This window comes from Galendromus occidentalis, unplaced genomic scaffold (assembly GCF_000255335.2).
Source record: "Galendromus occidentalis unplaced genomic scaffold, Mocc_1.1 scf7180000077086, whole genome shotgun sequence".
Lineage (NCBI taxonomy): Eukaryota > Metazoa > Arthropoda > Arachnida > Mesostigmata > Phytoseiidae > Galendromus > Galendromus occidentalis.
The window spans coordinates 1,771,414-1,784,418 of NW_003805074.1; the positions used below are offsets into that span (position 1 = coordinate 1,771,414).

General features: G+C 52.6%; 1 protein-coding gene across 1 annotated transcript; it reads right to left on the reverse strand.

Moving 5' to 3' along the window:
* Positions 1–355: 355 nt before the first annotated feature.
* On the reverse strand, positions 356–7,053 carry SPARC (secreted protein, acidic, cysteine-rich). The gene is made up of 7 exons (XM_029110744.1): positions 6,994–7,053; positions 3,931–4,070; positions 3,687–3,802; positions 3,167–3,348; positions 931–1,098; position 699; positions 356–601 (listed from the first exon to the last, which is right to left on the reverse strand). The coding sequence occupies exons 2-7, from the start codon at positions 4,046–4,048 to the stop codon at positions 509–511; spliced, it is 678 nt and encodes a 225-aa protein (XP_028966577.1). The 5' UTR covers positions 4,049–4,070; positions 6,994–7,053; the 3' UTR covers positions 356–508.
* Positions 7,054–13,005: the final 5,952 nt, after the last annotated feature.

Genomic DNA, 13,005 nt, shown 5'->3' on the forward strand with positions numbered 1-13,005 from the left:
AAGCGATCATGAGATCCAACTCGGGCTCAGGTTCGTGCACCTCTCACGTAGCAAGTAATCATCACAATGGGCTGGATCCTCAAACTGGAGGACAGTCGATCGTGGGGCTGGCGATCTCTCTCCAGATCGAGCATCAGGAAACCGAAATTCTTCCTCGGGCTCGAAAAGTCGGAGACGGAAAACTTCCGCTCGCTTGTAGTCGGAGAACGATTTCCTGCGTGCATGAGACATCAATGGGCTCCGAAAAACTACGTCCCTCAGGGACGGATGATCCGACCAGTGATCCTGCCAGGGGGAATAGAACTTGACAGCAGAACTCCCCGTCCTCAAATATCTTCAAAGAATCGCAGTTGTCTTGAAGTATATCAAAGCCTCCTTAGTCGAGACACAGCAAGAATTTATTCCGAGGAGGAAGCAGCCTCTCGGAGAGCACCGATATGGCGATAAGTATTCCATGTTTGACCGATAGAAATCCAGCATGGTCGGACGGGGGAATCCCGCAGTCGCATCAGAAGTCTCTTCCATTGTGCATACTCTGGCATTTGTCTTGAATTTCGTCGACCTCGAGGCCAAGACAGGTCCCCCACTCTTGAAGAGTTACCTGAGGAAACAATGAGTCACATAATTAGACGGGTCCGTCATTATTAGGCTTGATACTCACTCGATCAAGTATTTCTCAGGCTCGTTCAGACCTGGACCCTCGAGTCGATGATTTACCTGATGGTCGTTGTTAGCATCGCAAGAATCCAAGAAAGGTGCGATGCAATGTTCCATAACCATTAGAGGCGCTTTGAGAGGATAGAGTTCGTGTCGCGAAACGAACCTAAGGGCAACGTCTCTGGTCAGAATGATCGTGAGCAAAATTGGTATCGATCATCGTCAGGGAGGAAGTCGCTCGAAAATTTTCGCTCGTGATCTGGTTATTCTCACCGGTTCGTGGGCTCTTTGTCAAGGTCACAGTATTTCCAGATGACTGCGTTTACCCACTGACGACCATGATTCTGTTCGGCTTGCCTCTCCAGCTTCTCGTAATTCGCGTTCAGAGCCTTCTTCTTGGCAAGATCCTTCATGATGTTAAAGAGCCATTCGCGCATCCTCCTGAAAGAGCGCATTTTTGAGTTTTTCCTCTTCCGCCTTATGGTATTGTCCTCGATATATCTTCCTGAGAGAGGGCTTTCCTCGAGTCCTACATTCACGAACGGAAATCGCAGCCATTCCTTCCGCCTATCCGACTGCGGGAAGTTTTACCCGTCGAGCTCACTGAAAGTGCTCCCCATGATCGAAAAAGTGTTCCAGCGTACGAGCTGCCGCTATTCTGGGTTTCCGGGTGCGTGAGTGTGAAAATATGACTACAGTAGTATATTGACGCTACCAAAGTTCCCCGATCGCAATGATGTGCGGCAAAATAATAAAGACAAATTACTGGCGTCCTGCCAGCATGGATGTCGCTCCGGCATGGAGCCATTCCCGTTTTTTTCCACCCTTTTTTCTTTCGCTGGTTACGATCCCGGTGGCATGACGGTCGGCCGCCTGGCGTTATCGTCGGCCGCCGACTCTGACCACTACGAGCAATTTGGCAGAGTTGAGCGCGGCTTGTTGAATTCTTCACATTCTGTTAAAAATGAGAGCGGAATCTCGCTTCCATTTGATTGAGTACACTGTAACAATGGCGGCCCGAGAGCCGCAGAGAAAATCGTAGTACCACTTTCGGCTGACTGGTTGCATTTTTCACAGAAGCCCCGTCCGTTCGAATGTGTCTCGCGGCTTGACGGCGGCGATGATCCGAAAATGATCCGAAAATGATCGGGCCGCTGTCTTTCATGATTCGCTTCTGCCGGCGTCGTGCATCGGCATTCGTACTTGACCCTGAGGACAGCGGGCATTGTTCTCGAATGATCTTCCTTTCGGGCCTCCAAGTCAGTTAGTTCGCAAGTACGCCCGCCGGCGGCAACTCGACGCCATTCCGGCGCGGCGGCTTATCATGCGGTCCGGCATGGTACGGGACATACAGCATTCATGGAGCGACGCAGCTGAGTCGAGGCAGCCGTAAAGCTTCTTGAATTTCCCTCCCACCGGTCTACGACATGAAACGAGCAATGGCTTCCGCACGTCCGTTCATACGCGCGGCTCCTTACCACGCGACGGCACACGGAGGTCTTTGTCAACGTTTGCCACGCGATCCCCTCGAATGGAGACGTCGACGATCTCGCTCCGCGCACCGTGCGATCCGTTCGCGCTCGAGTCGAGAAGCATAGCAATTACAACACCACCCTTCGACTCCGTGTCCTTCCGTCGTACGCTCGTCAGACGACGACGACGCAGCTTGGGTCGGAGAATAAGCGGCCCCGGTGCGGAACCGTATCGGGGGTGCTGACCGCGACCGATTCCTAACGCCGCGCCGCGGATATTCTCCTGGGGGTCGGCGACAGCCTCCGCCAGTCGTGTCAGTCCCGAAGGCGACTGCCAAAACCCTTCCTTCCGCTAAGGCGTCGGCGTTCTTCCGACCGATTCGCTGTGAGTCTGCATCGGGAGGGCTCTTCGGAACATCTCTCGGAATATGCTTCGGAACATCCTTAGGAAGACCCTTCGGAGCATCCCCACGGGACATTCCGTGGGGACATCCTTACGGAACGGAAATACCGCAGTTGTCGTCCTCAACGTCGTACTTCGCCGACACCGAGTCGACCGGCGGTGGCTGGCTGACTGTCTGTATGGTTCCGCCTAAAAGTGTAACGGCCTGATTTCCGCGGCGACAAGCGGCTGGCTGGGAGTGTCGTAGACTTCCTCCTTCAATGGCTGTTTAGCGGGATGCTTGTGGTGTGGCAAGCATACGAAGCGTTTTTTGCGTCGCTGGAGACGTTGTCGTAGCCGCAGACAGTTCAAAAGACGAGATCCGAAAAAAATTGCTTCAAATGCCACGCGTTGGCCTGAGCGATCCCGCCCATTCTAAATCTGCGAGTTTTTCCTCGAGCCGAGACCGAAGCAGCATTTACATCGCGCATGTCGACGAATGCTGAGCCGCCCCCGCGACTCCTTTGTTATCCACGAGCTAGAAATTCACCGGAAACTCGAGAGTACGAAAATCAGAGGAGGGGCGTTGAACTTTTAGCTCGCGGCGCGGGCGAGTCAACTCCTGAGATAATTTCGTAAGCTGTGGTCCGCCTACCTCGGGAAATCGGACATTTCCTCACTGGAACACTTGGGTATATCTCGGCAGGTGCCGAAGTAGTCGACGTGCGAGTGTTCGTACTCCTCGTCGATACAGCCCTCGGCGCTCTGACGACACCAGCAAGCCATCTGATGCAAGTGGCACAAGCTATCGAACGTTACGTTGTAGTTCGAGCATACCTGCCAAGGAACAACATTGGAGCTTATTACGGATGCAGTACCTACTCTCATTCTCCCCATTCACTTCAATGGCTCCGAAAGAGACGAATGCATCGTTTCTGGGGGTCAGCCCGGGGGCCAGTCGATAGAGCAAAGAAATTCCGACGAGGAACATCTGGCGCCAAAGAGATGCGGCTTCGAACTCGCACTAAGGGGCCCGCCTCCCTCGAACTCGCAATGAGGGACCGGCCGCCTTTGAATTCGCAATTAGGGACTTGCCGCCATCGATGTCCTCGACGAGGCCGCCTCAGATCAATGGGAGCGCTCATGATTTTCTCTAGGCTTCGGAGTTGACTCACTTTCCGACGATCGTCCGTTTCTGGCTTACACTCCTTCACGCATTCACAAGCCGCGGAACGGTCTGCGTTCACGATGCATTGCGTTCCCGCATCGCAGACCAATCCGTCGCAGGGATCTGAAAATCACGAGGGTTCATTCGTCCAGCTCGAGCATAGACAGAGATCTGGATACTCGGACTCTGGGAGCGGCAACGAGTCGCTACCTGCCCGTAAGAATATTTAATTCAGCTTTCGCCGAACTCACGTTTAAACTTCTTTTCTTTGAGGGTGTTATGAGCCGTTTCGGCATTTTGCGCGCACTCGCCGTGCAAGGTGCACGACAGCAGCACCAGGATCGCTAAATTTTGCGCCGGAACCATCATCCGCTCACTGGCACTCGGAAGCCTGCGACAGAATATGAAAATATTGAGAGAAAATATTCCTCCCAGCAACCTGTGTTTCCAAGTATCCTATCCCACAAGCATAGATGGTATGATTCATTTCTACCACTTCTACTGCAGCGAAGGTAGGAGGCCCTATCGGAGTGAACGATGTATCCCAGAGGTATCAACTTTTTGTAAGCAGAAACTCTCAGCTGCCGGCTATGCTGCAAGAGGGTTCTGGGAAACCTCTGCGAACTGTTTCGGATTTCTTCGACACCATTCGGGCCATATAGCGCTGGCTCAGAGGTGACGTCCGACTACCTCTGATCCGGTTCGATTCTGTCTATACGCAATGCGCCCAAAATTTTTCCTCGATGCCGTTGGAGGCTAGCACTCCAGTTTTGATTTTGGAGACCACAATTATCAGCGAGCCGCGGGAATCGAACTCGCAACCCTCAGCTCGGGCCGCATATTTCCGGGGAGCGAAATTTCCGAATATTCTGCAGATCGAAGCGACGGAATAGGCCCGCGAAAAGCACACTTAGACCGGACACGCCGTGTGTTCGGCTGACGCCCTCGAGCACTCCTCGGAGGGAGGGAGGTAGACATAGGCCTTAGGAAGTTTTCCAGGGCCTGGAATCCCTAAACATCGCGAGCCGTTGGCTCTACACGATTGTGAGACTAAGCGACGCGACTCAACGCCGGGAGTGCTCTTCGTTCCATTCTCCGACAATTTTTTATCGTACGAATCTCATGTAGACGACACGCTCCGCGGAAACCGAACGGAGGTTCTTCCTGGATCTCTCAGTGTGGCCTCTTAGCTGCCTTATCGTGAAATTCGAGCCTTGACGGCAAAACGAACAGACATATAAGGATTGAAACAATGGAATTCTTCTCGTCACAGCGGAAAGGACGAAAGAAGAAGAAAATCGCGTCTTGACGCCGACCGCGTTCGGAAATCGATTCATTTCTATATCTAGAGCATGAAACTCTAATTTCGATCCTTCAGCCCCCATCAATCGTCAATTATGGAACCTAGTACCGAAGTGGTAGGCGAACACGACGTCCGAGTTCGAGGGTTCGAACTACCGGAGCTGCGGCTCTCAGTGACAATCCGGAAGATGACAATCGTAGACAGAGGAGAGGTTCGCAAACATGTTGTGACTCTGCGGTGAAAGATGAGTTGGCACAGAGGCAAATAACCCCTTTGGCGAAAGGGACGATTTGCATAAGTGCTGGATGGCGAGCATGCAAAATGAGCAAGAGCGCAAGGCGTCTCCGTAGGTACTATGCGCGTTCGTGCAATGTCTGAGACGGGGGAAAGTGTTCGGCTGGGCGTTAGTTGAGGCAACGGGAATAAGGGCTGGTCTCGTCGCTGTTTAAGCCGGCCTCGTCGTCTGGATCGTCGACTGTCAAGCAATGGACCGAGCGAGCAAGCAGCCGACCCACCGACCGACCGACTCAGCAACCGTCGACACCGTCGGGTCATGTCGTCCAGATACGGTGCTCCTATAGAGAACACATGGGAATCATTTGTGAAGCGATGTTTTGAGCGCGTTTCTCGCGAACTCGAAAAAGAGCAGAACGAGGATGTCCGGAACCGGTTGCACGGAATGACGATCGATGTCATTGATATCGCAACACGTGACGGACGAATTTCGTCTTTTTCTTGCGCGCCCCAACGTGATCTGACGAAGTCACGCATCTCGAAAATTCAATACGACCGCCGGGCAAAGAACAAGGGACGGACTCGTATCGAATCCGAATGGATGGACAGCTGACTTTCTCTCGGAACGTCAAAAGAGCACGCCGGCACTGAGAGACTTGAGAAACTCGTGGCGGTTCGAGAGAGGAGGGAGAATCGAGCCCGCGGAGTGGCCGAGCAGGCAGCATAGACGCGTAAGCGAATCGAGAAGTTTCCAAGGACAGTCCGGGGGCAGTCCGAAAGCCAGCCGACACTCTCTGATTCAGATGTGTCTCAGACCTTTCATTCGACTTGAACTCATTTCAGAAATGAAGATTCGCACACTTGGAAAGTTGATCCCGCGCGTCTTCCGGAGATCTACATGACATACACGGACCGCTCACCGTCGGCACACGTGTCCGGCCATGCTTCATTTACACTGGTTATTCAACTAGAAAAAAAAAGGTTCAGTGGACGGTCATAGCTCCACTTTCATCTGTTTCTCCCGGAATCGTTCCAAGACGGTATTTTCCCGACGTGTGGGAACCTGCAACCCGGTGCTTTTCGCCGCGCGTGAGTCGCATCGAGGGGACGAGTCCCGAACAACGGGAGAGGGCTGTCGAGCGTTTCGCTCCCGGTCAAGGCTCCGAAACAGTGATAAGGCTCGGGCGTTGCGCCTCTGAATAAGTATCTCGGGAAAAAGAGGAAAGTCGCTGGATGTTCGACGCCGCCGTTCGCAGAAATTAAACTGGACCTCGACGCAAAATCGTCGCATCGCTTCGGCTGCGGTGAAGGCCTATGTTCCCGCAGCACATGCGAACCATAAAAAAACGAGCGAAGATTTACGACGAGCAGTTATCCTCCACTAAGCAACATAATGTCATTAAAGATTGCGTCGGTCGTAAAGCAGAAAAAGGTACAACGCACTCGGAGGCAGTGAGAGAGCTGAATGACGATTTCAAATTGGATTTGTAAACTCGGTCGTTTCGGGTTGCACCGTACCGTAGGCAGTTTTTCTCGGCTTCAGTCAGTCAGTCGGTCGGTCGTTCGGATGGAGTGTGTATGCGTATGTGTTCTATGTACGTATGCATGCCGCGCTTCCTCGTCCGGCTGAATCTCCTCTCTAAGGCGAGCACACACCCTCAAACACTCGCATGGAATTCGACGACGACGACGCTCGAGTCTACCGCTAACTGAAGCATATACGGGCACGCGCAAAGGCGGTCGCTCTCGTGCGGCTTAAGGAATGAAGGAGACTCACCTCGCAGAGGATTTCTGCGTCCCGGAAGAACGGGCTCGTGACTCAACGAGCTGTCACTGTTATAGGAACACGGTCACTTGTTGGAAGAGGCTCGTTTCCCTCTTTCCGCTGAATCTTCCAAGATGTCTTATCAACCCAAAACTCTCCTCTTCCTTGGATGAGAGTCTACCTGTTCCACCGGACAGCTCGGTTACCGCAACAATTTCCACGGTGTAGTAGTTCCTATCTTCCCGGCCGAGAGTCATGCACGCATCCCGTTTAGCGGATTAATCAACGAACTCCTCAGAGGAGTGACAAGCGACGCAACGGTCGGAGACTAGAGAAACTCTCATGCGGGACAGGGCGGTCGGCGACGGTGTTCGCTGATCTCAAGAACGGGATGCGTTGCATCGTACGGCCCAAGCGGTCATCGCGGAGTTCTAGCCCACATCACGACTCATAACTGCAGCGAAAATCTCTTAAGAAACATTCTGTGACAGACGACGCATCGGAGTGCTATGCACTGACCCGTGTATTCATTCGGAGTCGACGGGCATACGATGCGATGCCAACGCTGGGATTCGAGGAGAATTCTCGAGCTCTCGACTCATACAAAGGGCGAGGGGGCTCTCCATTCTGTGCAACAAGGAAACGACTCGGCAGCATCGTTAGTGAGGTATTCCACGCTGTTGCAGCCATCGAGGAGAAAGATTCATAATTGACACTGCACCTAAGGAATGCGGAGCGCAGACTTTTTCCGCCTGTTGCATGCGGAGATTTCTGCCTCGCACCGTGAGAATGCCTCTGAGAGAACTGATGGGCAGCTCGCAAGTCGCTTAGTTCGTCTTTTCCGCTGTTGACAAGCTCCCCAAGACCGGAATATCTTAAATTCTGCTGAAAGTCGTCCATTCTGCATGCATGCGCTGCAGTTCGCAGCTGTAAACAGAGGGAGAACCCTCCCCTTCGGCTCGATGTTTACAGCCGCATGCTGTGTCATCATCGATTCTTGAAGGAGTTCCATCGGTCTGCTAACAATGATCTCTGGCCGAGCCGAGTTCGGAAAGGCGTTTTTCCGCTTCATGGGAGCTAACGACTCGTCATGAATCAAGGTCAAGTCCTACGGGACGGAGGTAGCTCACAAGCGTCTCCCAAAAAGGCTGATGCCAGCCCAGCCCCCTCCCCGGGCCGAGGAGACTATATGTGTCGATCGAATGTGGGGGCGAATTCTCCCCCCGACGAGTCTCCAAGTCAACCCAAACATCGACGGAAAGCAGGGAACTCCGTGAGAGGGCTACAAGGAGGTCCTCAGTGACCACACGGCTCTCTGGGTGGGCCGTTGTAAGTTTGGGGGCCGGACGCGTACCTAATACCTCAGCCCGACAAACCTTCATTCCCATCCAATAAGCCAACTACATCTCGCTTTATCGCTACATGCAGTCGAGATATAGGCGTTGTTCCCCGGAGCGTTTCGGGCCCGAGGCGTCCCTCCTTGGCGAGAACTTTTTCCGCGAGATGCCCGATATTCCCCGTCCAAGCGATTTAGTCTCTTGCGGCGCGGCGAGTTATGCGGCCCTGGCGCTCGGGAAACTGAAGCGGAGACACCGATCAAGGTACGATTTTCCCTTTATCTCCAGAAAGAGGCGCTTGTCGTCGGTCCCCTCTCGGACATCGGGTTTGGATTGGAATGGATTCCGTGGGTCTTTGCATCGTCATGCTGCGACAATGCTCCAGAGGCAGAAACCCCACCGTGTAGAGAACAAGGTCGTCTGTTCGCCCTCTAGTACTTGTGCTATCTGAGAAGATTGAATTCGGATGAGACAGTCTAGCATCGACGCCGGCATCACCGGCAGCCGTCTAGCGGTTGAGACACAGACATTGAGGTTCCGTAATGAGCTCTGTGTTGAATTCAAATAACGTTTTTCTACCGAGACCATTGACTCCGCACACGGTCGGGGAGACCCGGTCGATGTCTGAACGGAAGCCAGCGAAACCATTCCGGATTAGAAAGTTACTTTCTTGTCGAGATCTCTGCTTTCTTCTTTCGGAATGGGTTATCGCAAGTCGCATGTGTACAGCGGATACAACGGTCAGATATATGAGGAGTGAGCGCCGTTTGTTGTCGGATCGATGAGCCTTTCGAATGCGTTTGCGTGTCGAGGTGAGAATCAGAGCTGATAACTTGTATTCATGAATGTGAATAGAGCGAGAGCGGGGAACAGGGGGAGACGCTCAACAGCATTCGTCACGGTATTCGTGTAGCTTCGATTCAGCAGAATCTCAATGGAGTGAGAATCTTAATCACTCGCTGCACTCCATCAACACCGGCCGGCGACATGGGTTTAAATGATCGATTGAGCACTTTACGCATAATCAAAGAATGATTGATTCGTTCGCGATTCTAAGATACTCGGACGGAACTCATGGAGGACCTTGGATGACGTGCGAAAGCTCGCGCTAGGTATGCTATGGAAGTTCTATGCAGAAAAGATCCTAGAGACCACTATTTTTTTAGAAATCGTCCCGTGGAAACGCTCAGTCCCGTTGGCATCGACCTGGATCACACATGAGAGTTCCGTCACTGCGTCAAGGCAGAACAGAAAATTCAGTCGCGTACGCACCGAGATGACGCGAGGGGGTGAAACCTGGGAAAGAGCAAGCTTCGGCGGTTCGGACTTCGACGGATGGATGTTTGAGTTTTTCGTACGCTTCGTGGCAAACAACAATACAAGCCACACCGACGATTGCTACAATAATACCAGCAACAACCGCGGTAGCTTCTATGGTGGCAGCAAAGGCGACGGCGGGAAAGGTTACCAACCCCGCCATCTGGCAAATCCTCCCATTGGATACCGTCGGACTCTTCCGTGGAGAATTGTGCCTACGAGCCGGACCGAGAAACCGTTGGTAAGCCAGGCACGGCATGGCACCCTGGGGACAAACGAGGGCATACAAGAACAACATTTCGACATTGGCTTGGAAGGTCATCCGAGCAAACCTTTGTCAGTCTTTGCATCTTTACCATCAACAGCATTCCGCCGGAGGCAACACGAGCGTCTTCGTCGTCCTTCTCAGCGGCGGCCCGTATGCCTTGCGAACGACAAAAGAGCTTCGTATTGCTTGTTTCCCGAGAAAAGGAACGCTCCACCGTGCGTCAATCTGTTTCCTTCGGATAGCACCCAACCGGGTGGGATGGATGCCAGCCTCTCCCTTCAGGCTTAGTCTTGATCACGATTCTCTCTCGATTCTTTCGTGAACTTCATTCCAACTACCATTTCCGAATAAATCAGCCAATACGTTCGGTGTCCAGACGCAACTGTGACGAATGTGCGGCTATGTTCCTGCAAATCCAAGAATGTCCCGGGTAGAAATCGAGTCCGGGGGGGGTAAGGGAGAACATCAAGAGAAGTTTCCGGTCTCGCTCACAGAGACCAACGAGCTTGCCACATGATGAGAAATTTCGCCACCTTGAGTCGGTACGAATCATTCATCCCGCTCCGTGGGATCTATGCTCGACTCGAATTCGAGAGATTCGTGAGGCAAAAGATTTCTCCACAGAGGGGTCTCCAAGATTAGTACCGGCTGATATAACTGGTGCCCACAGGTCTAGAACAACGCGGGCAATATTCTTTGTTCCATTCCTTCGCATGCAAAATGTTCTGGCTCGTCCGCGTTTACCTCAGTGTTCGGCTCGACTAGCAGCTCTCTGAACCTCGCCCTCTTCTCATCGACGGCATGGCCTGCTGAGCAAACGGGCCAAGTCATGCTTGTTCAAATGAGGCGCAATTTACATTCAGGCCACGCAAAGCCGTTCGGACACTCAGTAGCTCTGCCCGCCTGCCAGGTCGCTCGCTTGCGAGCTAGACAGTTAGCTGGCCTTCTGGCCAGGCTGCAAAGGGCGTTGGAGGGCAACTTCGGATGAGTTTCACTCAAATACCATTTGCTAGACGGTGACTCACTACCGATCGCTCTCGGTCTCCCTCATCGATCGGATCGTCAGCGGCTCCTTCATGTTCGTGGGACTTCAGAAACCGTCTCGGGGTCCCGGAAGTCTCATCATCCTTGACATTTTGAGTTGGTGTTCTGGATGGGAAGCCTGGAAAGCATCCTGTCGGCCCCCTATTCCCACGACGCGACGCGGACGTCGCTGGTGATCATGCGCAGATCCTTCTATCAGTTTCGCCGTGGATTTCCACTAATGCTTGTATCAGATTCTTGAATTATTTTTCCACTCGAATGGGGAGACACGAGAGATACGATCCGTGTACCGAGAATCCCACCGACACCCGCTCTGCTAGAGATTCGGCTCGGAGAGTCACGGAATTTCGGTCCTTACACAACGTCCCGTGTCAACTCGTATGTCTCCGGAAGGCTCGAGCCTGAATTTGGCAAAGAATGTACGGAAGAAGAGTGAAAAGATTCCGGCACATTTCCCTGAGGACGAACCCATCCGGACGATTACAACTTTTTCAATAAGGAACGAGCAAACGCCACTGAGAGTATGAATAATGAATCACGAACGGAAAAATATATCACCTCGATGTTACGCTTCGCCCCGCGGGTCCACAAAGGAGAGACCCCGGCAGTGCGGAATTTCAACAGCGCATTTCGACATTTGATCTCCGGAGGCCGTTGAATTGGCTCGGATGGCTTCTCGATTCCGACAAAGAACTCTGTTTCTGTTCGGTCGTTTTTCCTGCCGTTCTGACGCAAGGGACGAGATGTTTTCATGGCCCCGGTACTTCCATTGCACCCCAGGGAAAGGAGACCTCGGTCTAAGCTCAAGATGAGACCCCGGCTCGCTGAAGCTTCGCCGAGAACGATCTAAGGAACGAGAATTCGTTTTTTGAAAAGTCGAAATTCCTCGTGAGGGGGTCAGTGCCGATCACCTCTGCTCTTGACCCGGCACCTCTTCTGTCTGGGGAGGGGCGCGAGAGGGCTCACTAACTTACAGATCCGAAGAGATTGAATCATGAGCATTATCCGCTCAAAGCCAAGCGTGAGAGGGAGAAATAATGTGCTCTCGTGCAACGATTACGGTCCCAGCAGGCTTCTGACTGAAATTATCGGTACCAACAGAGGGGACCTGGTGAGCTTTCGAAATCCGGAAATCGGAGCTGGTCCGTAACGGGACGTGGTTGCAATGTACAATGGGCGATCGCTTCAAGTCAGAAGCGGTCTGTGTTAGCTCATCTATGTGACTGACCGAGTCCCCATGAGCCCGGAAATCGAGTCCAATCCGATTCGGCGATGTCTGCCGTGCCGTCACGGAAATATCGCCACACGACGATCACTCCGCCGTTCCGGAGCAGCTTGTGGTAGCAAAACAGACACCGACCGAATGGAAGGCCGTCCGGACGCAACTTGTGTGATTAAATCGAAACATTCGATGAATACTGATTTGGACCATCTTGGTGGAAAATTGTTATTTCGTCACCTGGATCCATACACGCAAATGTCAGGACGTCGTCGAACTACTCTCGAATACGATTGCATAAATTTTTACGATTCACCCGGGAGCCCAATCGCGAAGTGGCGGCGGTAGGCTGTCCTGATGACAGATAGTTCTCGACGGATCGTCCCACAACGGAGCGAATTCCGACATCAACGAGACCCTCTGTCCAATCGAGACCTATCGTCCTCGCGGATCGCGAGTTCTCAGCCATCTCACCAATAAGAGCGACATTTTCAAACACTCCTCTTTCTTCCCGACCTTAAGAGCTCTCAAGCCGTCAGCCCACCGACCTCGGCCAGAGATCTAAGATCGGCCGGAAATCTAAATCCAAAGCAACCTTAACATGTTGGCCATTAACAATTTGAATCACCCCACTCACATTGGTATTCACGGCGGACATTTCGCTATCCTGCAACATATTTAGCAATTTCCGAGGTCTTCGCATGAGTCGCCGTTCTGAGTACTACAGGTGAAAGAGAGGCAGATATCTTGCTTTCGCGTGCTCGAAAAGAGGATCTCGATACCTTGTCGATGATCTTTTGTACCCGGTAGCTCCTCTCGAGACGAGACAAAGGCATTCC